Raw genomic sequence first — 11,115 nt, 5'->3', positions numbered from 1 at the left:
ACAAAACCAACTTGTTGTAAAAAAACACTAAGTCGATTGTACCACGCCCTTGGTGCCTGTTTGAGACCATACAACGATTTATGCAATCGAAAAACATGATCAGGATAATTTGGATCGGTGTAACCCGGAGGTTGCTTCATATAAACCTCCTCCATAAGAAAACCATTAAGAAATGCATTCTGAATATCAAGTTGTCGAATATGCCAGGCAGTTGTAAGATCCAAAGTAAGAAAAATACGAATTGTGCAAGGCTTGATTACCAGACTGAAAGTTTCTCCATAGTCCTTCCCTTCATGTTGATGAAATCCTTGTGCCACTAGTCTAGACTTACGTCGTTCAATAGTGCCATCAGCAAGGCGTTTGACACGAGACACCCATTTACAACCTACCACGTTCATATCTGGAGTACGTTTAACATAAGACCAAGTGTCATTCTGAATAAGTGAATTATATTGGTCATCCATAGACCTACTCTATTTAGGATCTTGCTTTGCTTGTGAATAACAAATCGGCTCAAAAAACGCATCAGTAATTTTCGCATATTTTGAAGCTAAAAGAGCTTTTGGTTTGAAAATACCATCCTTTCCTCTTGTGATCATGGAACGATCATTTTTCGTCGGTGGTCTAGAAGTTACGACAGATTGCTCAGGCAAGGAGGCGGTAACATATTGGTCACTACATCATCAGAAAGTAGGTGGTCTTGTACGACATCAGAAATAGTTGGTTGGTCAGCAACAGGAACCAACGCTGGAGTCTCAGAAGAAGCAGAAGGCATAAATAGTAACCGTCTGCAATAAGTTTGGCAAAAACGAGAAGTGGCAGTGAGAAAAGGTTGTTGAGATTCTCTAAGTGATGCAATAACCGAAGTAGGTGAATCAGGTGAATCGACAATAACTAAAGTAGGTGAATCGGCAGGTGTAGACAAAGAAGATTGTGCAGCTTTTGTAGATGATGCAATAACCGGAGCAGGTGGACCAGCAAGTGCAGGCAAAGGCTGTGTTGTGCTGTCGGCAGGAAGAGCATCCATAGTAGGAGTTGCAGTCCGTGTGCGATAGAAGAACCAGCTGATCGATGTGGACGTGCGAATAAGTCAGGCAGACTAGAAGCTGAAGGAGGCTGCAAAAAATCAACAGAACTGCGAGCACAATCATGCATACCAGAAACGATTGCAGGAGGGGATCGAAACAGCGGAAATAGAAGTAGAGGAAATAGGTACGGAAAAGAAGGGGGGGAAAGAGGTTACCTGTGAAGGATCCGTGGAAGATGGTAGTACCGAGGGAGTAGAGGCTGCAAAAGCAAAAAAGACTCATCGAAAACAACATGACGCGACTAATAAACTCGACCAGAAGGAATGTGTAAGCACTTGTAACCCTTACGAGTTGAAAAATATCCAAAAAAGACACAAGGAGATGACCGAGGTTCAAGTTTATTAGATCGATAATCTCTGAGATGAGGAAAGCACAAGCAACCAAAAGTCTGAAGAGATAACAAATCAGGGACTTTATTAAAAAGTAATTCATATGGAGACTGAACACCTGTAGGAACCGATGAAACACGATTCATAAGAAAAATGGCAGTAGAAAAAGCATCATACCAGAAATGAGGCGGAACGGAAGCCATGGATAGGAGTGTTAAGCCCGTTTCAACTATGTGACGATGTCGTCTTTCTGCAAGACCATTTTGAGCAGAAGTATGGGGACAAGTAAGGAAATGTTGGGTACCATTGTGTTGCAAAATTTTAACGAATTTCTTATATTCTGTACCATTATCAGTTTGGAAATTTTTTATTTTTTGGCCAAAGAGAGTTTGCACTTGGCGATAAAAGACATCAAAAATTCCAATAACATCAGTTTTTGTGTACACCGGATAAATCCAAGTGAAACGACTAAAAGCATCAACAAAAATAACACATAGTACCGAAAACCTTCACTAGATAAAAGTGGAGCAGAACCCCAAACATCTAAAACAATAAAATCCAAAGGATGTTCATTAACTGTAGTACTAGGAGTAAAACTAAGCTTATGACTTTTATTGGCTAAACACGACTGACACAGAGAATTTAAAAGCAGAAACAGGTAAGTTGTTCTTTGAGACAATGGCTTTAACATTTTTGAGCATTGGATGCCCTAAACGAGAGTGCCATGTCTGTAAAGAAGTACGTTCACCAACAAGAGCAGAAACACGTGAGATAGGAAGAAGAGTATAAAGACCCTCCGTATTGAGCATTCCTCGAAGTACTACCTCCCAAGTTTTGCGATCCTTCACAAGACAAAAAGAGTCATAGAAAAGAAGACATTATTATCAAGGCAGAATTTTGAAACAGATAAAAGATTTTTGGAGAGATGCGGAACATGAAGAACATTAGGAAGAAGAAACTTACGAGTAGGAGTAGCAAGAATACCACACCAGTATTTGAAATCGACAAGGATGAACCTCCAGCAATTCGAATATGATCAGGGACATTGTATTCATAATGGGTGTGTAGGTTACTAAGATCATTGGTCATATGATTCGTCGCACCACTATCGAGAAGCCAATCATAGGCATAAGCAGCTGGAGCATTAGACGATGGTCGTCGTCCTCTGGGAGCATTATTCTTGGGCTGAGAACGTTTGTCACGAGGAGGGTAGGTCACTATATCTAATCTCTTACGACAGTATCGATCATTATGAAAAGGTTTAATACATATGTGACAAACAACAGCTGGTTTCTGTCTCTTGTAAGCGAAACATCCTCAGTACGATTCCCAGAAGCAACATTAGCATGCGGTGACGAGAGAGCAACCTAATTTTGTGCAGTAACACGTAAATCATAAGAGAGCGGCATGGATTCAAATTCTTCAGCAGTAATAACACCCTTCATGGTGATTAAAGAGCTAACAATTGATTCAATACGGTGAATCAAGTCCCTTAACAACATAATGACGAAATTCTCTATCAGAAATTTCAACACCACCGACGGCAAGAGAATCCACAATATTTTTGATTGATTGAATGTAATCAGACATGGTTGAATGGTTGAACTTCCCTTCTTGACTGGTGAGAGGGATTCCTTGAGATGAATTAGATGAGCATCAGTTTTAGAAGCAAAAAGAGTATCAAGTTTAATCCAGATAACAAAGGAAGTATCACACGCCTTAACCTTAGCTAAAACAGGAGCAATGAGAGAGGACATTATCCAGCCGAGAAGAAGCTTATTTGTGCGTCTCCAGGATAAAAACTGTGGGTTAGGAAGATTATTAACCACAGCTGGTGGACTTTGGAGAGAACCATCAACATATTACTCCAAATCATATCCCTACAAATACGGTGTAAATTGTGCTTTCCATAACAGATAGTTATGACCGGTTAACTTTTCTGAAATAACACCATGTAAACGTTCAAAAGGTGCTTGATGTACAGAAAAAAATGATGTAGAAGAGAAAGAAGACACATAAGAAGTGGTTGAAGAAGATATTGTGGAAGACTATGAAGAAGATTCAGTAGCCAGGAAGAAGAATTAATAAAGAAAATAAAGAAGATGAAAAAGGGTAAACCCTAAACAGGTCGTATAAGGAGCGACCTGTCTGATACCAAGACAGAGTTTAGACATAAGAAAACCCGAGATTAGCTGTGTTTATATAGATGTTTACATTACTTGACGTACATGACATTCCTAATACAACCCAAACTATATACAGAACGAACAACTACAATAGGAAATAAAAACAAAGTTTCCTATTCTCTAACACGTTCTCTTAAACCCCATTTTCATAAATTCATCTCAGATCATGTGGTTACTCCTATTTGTATCATATATGATATTTTCCTCGGATAGACTGTTGAAATTCCTCAGGAATTTGGGATTTTTCATTCTGTTTTTGTTACTGGTGGTGCTTATGGTATGGGAATTTTTTTATTCAGTTTGGATAAATCAATTCATCAGAAAGATTCTGAGGAAATTTTATTACCTGATTTCTCCCAGAATTTCAAGATTCAGAGATCTCACAGAGATCTCAAATATCAAATCTTCAACTCCAAGAAACTGGTAATGATACTTGGTCTCTGTTTCTTAAAACAGAACTTTCTCAAACATAGAAATCTGATGGGTTCTTGATAAACACAATTGAAGAACTTGACCAATTTGGATTGTCTTATTTCAAGTCAAAACGTTGTTTGGGCAGTTGGACCAGTTGGTGATGTGACTGCTAAGGAAGCTTACAAATGGTTGTCTAATAAGAAAAACTTAAACTCTTTTTGTAAAGACCGGAAGTCCATTTGGCATCTACGTTGTCCCCAGAAAATTAGGTCTTTTATGTGGCTCGTAGCTCATAATAGGATACCTGTTCATGAGACTCTTTATCGTGTTGGTATTGGTACATCCCCGGAATGCCCATTGTGTCACAATCATTTTGAAACTGAACTTCATCTTTTTTTCCAATGTCCTGTGGTTCAACCTATTTGGACTACGCTTGCATGCATGTGGAATTATAGATTTCAGTTAGAACCTATAAGTCCGTCTTGGCTTATCCAATTATGTTCTACTAAATTGTATTTCAATGGACTGCAGGGAGTAACTTTAATTCCGTTTATTTTGTGGCATATTTGGCTTGCTCGTAATGAACTTGTTTTTAATTCAACTCCTTTTAGGAGTCTTTTTGTGTTAGGGAAGGCATATCGTGCTGCCGAGGAGTTTCAATTTAACATGCCATATCGCGAATGTTCCAGTGCTAAACAACAAATGCTAATCTCTTGGAAACCACCGGCAGCTCCTTATATTAAACTTAACTCTGATGGTGCTGCTTCTTCTCTTACGGGAGCTGGGGTTGGAGGGGTTTTGCGAGACTTTGGAGGTCAGTTCTTAGCTTGTTTTGCGAGCCACATATATCGTAATGGCAACACCGTTGCAGAAATTTGGGCAATTAGGCAAGGTCTTCTTTTGGCTATTCAACTCGGCTACTCTTTTGTGGAGGTTGAGAGTGACTCCGTTTATGCTATTCAACTCTGTCGTAAGTTAAGTTTCCAGCCCATGGTATCTCAAACATTTGGTTGAGGATATCCATTTTTTGGTGAAGTTTTTTTTGGCAATGTTTTGTTTACACATGTGTATAGAGAAGCCAACTGTGTGGCTGATTTTTTGGCTAAGAAAGCAGCTCAATGTAACATGAATGATGTCTGGATTTCTACTCCTCCAGACTTTATCACTGCTGAGCTTTTTGCTGATACTCAGGGGAGGGCCTACCCCCGTTTTGTTAGGCCCACAACCAGTTCTGATATTATTCAATGGCTTGAAAATCATGAAAATGGTTCAGTTTTATACATTTCATTTGGGTCTCAAGATACAATTTCTAAATCACAAATAATGGAATATTAGCAATTGGATTAGAAAAGAGTGACAAGAATTTCATCTGGGTTATTAGACCACCCTTAGGTTTTGATATAAATGAAGAATTTAGATCAGAATGGTTACCCGAAGGATTCGAAGAAAGGATGAAGGAGAAAAACAAAGGATTACTAGTGAGAAAGTGCGCACCCCAGTTGGATTAGTCATTGCGGACGGGATCTCCATCACACAAATCTACATCAGTGTTTCTTAGTCATTGCGGACGGGATCTCCATCACACAAATCTACATCAGTGTTTCTTAGTCATTGCGGACGGAACTCCGTTTTAGAAAGTGTGTTTTGGGGTTCCAATAGTCGGATGGCCACTTTCAGCTGATCAACCTAGTAATTCAAGGTTGTTGGAAGAAGAAATTGGGGTTTGTGTTGAATTGGCTAAAGGGAACAGAAATGAAGTTAAACATGAAGATGTGGTGCGACTACTAGATTTAGTAATGAATAAGAAAGACCTTGAGATGAGAAAGAAAGCTTTTAAAGTTAGGGAGATGATTAAGAATGCCATCAGAGAAGATGAAGGTCTGGAAGGTTCTTCTGTAAAGGGTATAAAGAAGTTTTTCGAAGCAGCATTGTTAAGAAAGAAAGAGACGATGAAGATGGGTCGCCATGGCAACCACTTACACACCACGTCATCCGAAATCTGATTGCTCTTCCTTCCATGTTTGATCCAATTTGCTTATGAAGTTGTTGTTACTCCTTCGATCTGATTTCTCTGTAGTCTGCATACATTCTTGAAAATGATTTCATCAGAGAAACTGCAGCTTTGTCTAGCACAATAGTGCAATTTAAGTTCTTACCAGAAGAAGTATGCAATTTTATTTTTCTAGAGCAAACAAAAATTTCATTCAGACTTGTTGCCAAACTTGAAAGAGTTACGAATAGGATTAGAACCAAACCATGAGTTCGAAGGGAGAGGGGGGATAACCTCCTTCGCTAAAATATAAGCTACAATATTTAGATTGCCAGACACAAACCTAACAATGATCTATTAAAAGAAGAAAAGATAAGCTACAATATTTAGATTCCCAGGCACAGACTTAACTATGATTTATGAAAAGAAGAAAACAAAGTATAAGCTACAATATTTAGATTCCCAGGCACAAACTTAATGATGATCTATGAAAAGAAGAAAACAAAAACCTGAAGTCCGTAACAATGGTTCAGAAGTGCCACGGAATAATAATTTTGACTACCATTACACAATTAAAGTGTCTGTTCGAGGATAGGTCACCTTACTCACCTATTTCACCTTTTGCCAAATTCTTAGCGATTCTTTTGAAATCTGCACTAAACTATAGAAGTCCTCATCAAGTAAACCCTATATTTGGCAGTTTGGGTCATTGGATTCGATATATCACTTTATGCTCATGTTCAATGGTATTGCCTACTTATGTAAATGAAATGGAAACCATGTTGAAACATGACCATAGCAACCAGAGTTCATATAACATAAAACTGCAAACGAGTTGCACGGATATCTTGTAGTATGTATGCTAATTTTGTTTTCCTATTACTTTGGCCATATATTTTACTTGATATTTGACGCTACTGGAAACAGAGTTAAAGGCTACAGAATTTCAGGTTATGGTTTGGATATACAAACAATATAAAGAAGCAATTAAATCCAAGACTACCAATGGACTGGGTGACGCCACCATAGGCACTGTACAAATAACTACCACCTCAACAACTTGTCGAGCAGCTAATTTGGGAAACAGAAGATCATATAAAAAGAAGCACAAATGATGTGACACAGCAACCTAATCTAAGAATCGTAAAACTTGGTCCATGCTGGCTTAGTCTTAATCTTCTGCTAATAATTGGTTTAAGGTTCTTGGTTTAAGGTTCTGGCTTAGTCTTAATCGTAAAACTTAGCCTAAGCCATCGCTGATCCCGAAGTTGAAATGGTGAAGTGTAACAATAAGAAACACTAGTTCTGAATCATGATCGATGTTCAATGTTCAATTCAAATGTAAACTACATACTGAATTCTAATTGACGAAACTTATCGTATCCGAAGGGATGATATTCTATCCCTAATGATCCGTGAAAAATAGCTCAAAATCTTAAAAATTCCCTAAGTTTTCGAGAAATTCAAGCAGGAATTGAAGGTCTAAACACAACATGTGTAGCTTGGATCAAGCATTAACATGATGCCCAAAAGATTTGGTTTCACCTGATGTTAATTTATGGTAAAATAGAAAAATATTTACGGAAGCAATGGAAGGAAGAGTGGAAGATAGAGAAAATTGTGAGATCCAGATCTAAATTGCAACCGAAGACATAATTGTAACAAAAGTAATGAGGAGTAAAAAGATGAAAATGACAATGGCTACAGCACAAAGACCTGATTTGAGCAACATGACAAGGATAATTTTCTGATTCTGAGAGAATGAAAGAGTGCTGTGTCTGGTGAACCCCCCTCACATAGAAATCCAAAAGAAAAACTCAGATATCATCACCAACCAAGTTCATTTTCATATTTTACTGTGTGACAAAAATACTAGTTTAATTCTGTATTTATTATTTAACCACCTGCGAGGAAATTCAGTATGCGCTGCATTAATGTGCTGGCACGGAGCACCTTGCACGCGCCCCACCAGACACTATTGGTTTCTAACGGCTGCTGGAGCTATTAGTAACATGGTAGAATGGTTTACTTAATAACTATCAGAATAAGGTAAGTAATGTGTTGCACAGGGAATCTGAATCAAAAGATGGAAATGTTTGATATATTTGAAACTAAGTAGTAGAGCTAAACGTGGTCTTAACTCCTAATAGTTAATACCAAATGAATAAGATGCTAAGCAGAGCAGACACTTTAGGAATTGAACTGCTGGCATTCAAATACAAAAAAAACTAGATAATCAAATAAGAACTTGTATGTTCACATATTACTGAAATAAAAAGGAAATTTATAATGACTCACCTCGTCATCAACTACTTTGCCTTCCGCAAGTCATCTCAACAACAATGTAAATCCCCAAATGGGAGAAGGAGAAGCTTTCACAAAAGTTAAAGAATGTGTGCTAGAATCCCAAAAAGGAGCAAAAAATAACAGTCCTAGAAGCAGGATCAGCATCTATTTGCCTGAAAAGTAGCCTTTGTATACTCAACTTATGCTATATTCATATGAACGTTGCTGAAGTTACCATTACTAGAGGCTGCTTGACGAAAGAAAGATATACATTTCCTTATGATGCTGCGAATAATGACAGATCCCTTTAAAAAAATTGGTTTTCACTACCCAGATATTCACTTATTAGTTACTTTGGGGTGTACATGCAATTGGGTTCCTAAGATTTCTCCCAAAATATCCACGGGTACAATACTAATTCTCTTGCCCAACATTAAAATTCAACAAGTCTTTTGACAGTAAACAAAGAGTTAGTAAAATCTAGAAAATAATTCATTTCTTATGCAATGTAACAGCAAAGTTTCTTTCCCACATTAGCAATAACTACCGTAATTCATAAGCAAAACAAAGAAATTTCCTTCAAATAACTCATTAACCAGTAATGCATGATAAAATCTACAAAACTGAATCAAATTAGCCATTCAGTAGGACCAAAAAAAAAAGCACAAGTAGACAACTTTAAACTAAAATTTTCTCTACAGCATAAAATTATTGATCGTTCTCGAGAACCAACCTCAGTCTGCGAGCTAACACATCAAATTCTGCAACACGTTGTTCTTGGCATCTAATCATCAACGCAGCAGCTCTCTCCTGTCTGGATGAACCAGCACTAGCTTTATCATCAGTAGTATTGGTACTTGAATTCGGTTCTGGGTCTACTAAACCACGACCAACTAGACCCATTCTAACCTCCTCTAGTGATCTATCAAAAACATCCAAAACTGTCTTAGTAACCATTTTTCCAAGTTCAGACTCAACAACACTCGGCACATTCAATTTTTCTTCATGCCCAGATTCCAAATTGTTGTCATCACTATTGGTCTCAATACCATCATCATCATCGCCGCCATCTTCAGCTTTCGCAGCTATATTCTCATTCTGGGGAGAAGGAGAAAGAATTGCAGAAGCGGTAACCTTAACCCCAGATTCAAGTTTGATCTTTTTAGTATTACTGGGCACCAGAGGTGACGAAGAAGAAGAAGTATCCCAGAGCTGTTTCGAGAGAGTAAATAATGATTGATCATGAGAATTGAGAAGTGAAAAATCAAGACCCCGAGTGATTCTTTCAGAAATAACACGAAATTTCTCACGTAATCGACGATGTTTCTCATAGAGTTGATTTTTGGTATAAGATTTAGACATGGATCCTTTAGAGAATTGAAGGAGCCCAAGATCACGAGGAAAAATCAAACCCATCTTTGTGGAATCAATAAGACCTTGTAACAATTGAATTTCATCCGAATCAGACCATATTCGATGGAACTTAAGTGGGGAAGGAGAAGATTTGTTTTCATGAAGGGTAATGGCAAGGTTAGGGTTAGGGTCTTGCATAGGGCTAAGATCAGGGTTGTTGTTATTATCTCCATCTGCTGTTTTGCGTTTAACAGGGAGTTTACGAGCTGCAGTTTTAATGGGGATTTGTTTGTTGGGTTCGGCAGAGGATGGGGTTAGGTCTGGTGTAGATGCCATGGCTTTTGTTTGTTTGTTTGAGAGAGTGGCTGGTTATGTGAGAAGAACCCTCCTCCTGTTTAGGTTTTTGGTTTTGGTGAACAGTTGGATCGATCTTTAACTTTTTAATAACAAGTAAAAAGGGTATTTTTGATATTTTGCCTTTTTGATTTATTTAGTAAATTGAATGAGTGACTCGTATTAATGCCGAGTTGAGTATAAGTGAGAGTGTGAGTGAGACTCGGCTTATTTGTAAGATTTTCTTCCTTTTTTTTTTCTAATTAGGAACACATTAAATGACTAATTAAAGGCGCTTAGGCAGTTCTATGGAAATCAAGGAAAAATATATTCAGCCAGGTGGATGAACAAATTGGATTTTTCATTATGGTAAAAATAATGGGTAGCTCATCAAGAAGCGCATGGTTGGAGAGAAGCCGTTGACGGTTTAGAGAAATCTGCCAACGGCTATTTCTCTATAGTAAAAAAAACGGTCATATTTTTACTACTATAAATTACCACTAACTTCAAATACTCCACTCACACAAAAATTTACTTCTCTTGAATTTTCTCTGGTAATTTCTTCTAATTTTTATTCTAGTATTTTAAATTTCTTAAGTGAAATGTCTCAAAAAACTATTACATTTTTTTGTGATGCAAAACAAACTTGAAGTTGTTGTTTCTAAGATATGTGGTAGTTTTAAAAAGATTAAAAATATTAAAAGGAAAGTGCAAGTTTTAGAAGTTAATCCAAAGAAAGTGTTCTGCTAAAAGGCTAAGAAAAGCTCAAGTTTTGAAAATGAAGAACCGAAGTTACGAAAAACAAAAGAAAAATAGTTCATGAGCACGTTGAATGAAAGATACGTCAAATGAAAAAAACTAGGAGGCCAAAGATTGTATTAGATTTATTGAAGTTGTTCTTATTATTGTCTAAGTTTATATCTTGTAAAAGAAGTGGCAGTAATAATTAATGAAAATTTCCTTGTATATGCACCATAAGTATCATAACTAATTTGGACAACGTTTCCATTACAGAATCAAAGATAGAGAGGTGATTGAAACATCAGGAGAATATGGTTCAAAAGTATGGCTTTGGCCATATTCTTTTGCTTTGAAGTTCTGTTAGAACACCGCTCAGTCAAACTTAAGGGTGCACA

General features: G+C 37.4%; 1 protein-coding gene across 3 annotated transcripts; it reads right to left on the bottom strand.

Annotated features, from left to right (window-relative positions):
* Positions 1–5,311: 5,311 nt before the first annotated feature.
* On the bottom strand, positions 5,312–10,045 carry LOC113297067 (GLABROUS1 enhancer-binding protein-like). 3 transcript variants are annotated; one of them, XR_003333263.1, is made up of 3 exons: positions 9,027–10,045; positions 8,306–8,466; positions 5,312–6,095 (listed from the first exon to the last, which is right to left on the bottom strand). XR_003333263.1 is itself a non-coding variant. In XM_026545469.1 (2 exons), exons 1-2 carry the CDS (start codon positions 9,980–9,982, stop codon positions 6,067–6,069), a joined length of 996 nt encoding a protein of 331 aa, XP_026401254.1. In that variant the 5' UTR covers positions 9,983–10,045; the 3' UTR covers positions 5,312–6,066. The 3 variants fall into 3 exon arrangements, 2 of the variants coding, with proteins under 2 accessions (XP_026401254.1, XP_026401253.1); XM_026545469.1 differs by lacking the exon at positions 8,306–8,466 and having other exon boundaries at positions 5,312–6,106; XM_026545468.1 differs by lacking the exon at positions 8,306–8,466.
* Between the last annotated feature and the right edge of the window lie 1,070 nt (positions 10,046–11,115).

Source organism: Papaver somniferum, chromosome 7 (assembly GCF_003573695.1).
Source record: "Papaver somniferum cultivar HN1 chromosome 7, ASM357369v1, whole genome shotgun sequence".
Classification (NCBI taxonomy): Eukaryota; Viridiplantae; Streptophyta; class Magnoliopsida; order Ranunculales; family Papaveraceae; genus Papaver; species Papaver somniferum.
Note: the sequence above shows the minus strand (reverse complement) of the source record. Positions and strands in the feature narration are given on the sequence as shown.

What these genes read in the sequence shown, in the direction of transcription:
- LOC113297067 (XM_026545468.1), bottom strand. Translation starts at nt 9,982, where the DNA reads ATGGCATCTACACCAGACCTAACCCCATCCTCTGCCGAACCCAACAAA. An exon ending in GTGTTAGCTCGCAGACTGAG is followed by an intron (nt 6,096 to 9,026) that starts GTTGGTTCTCGA and finishes GAATGTATGCAG; the next exon opens with ACTACAGAGAAATCAGATCG.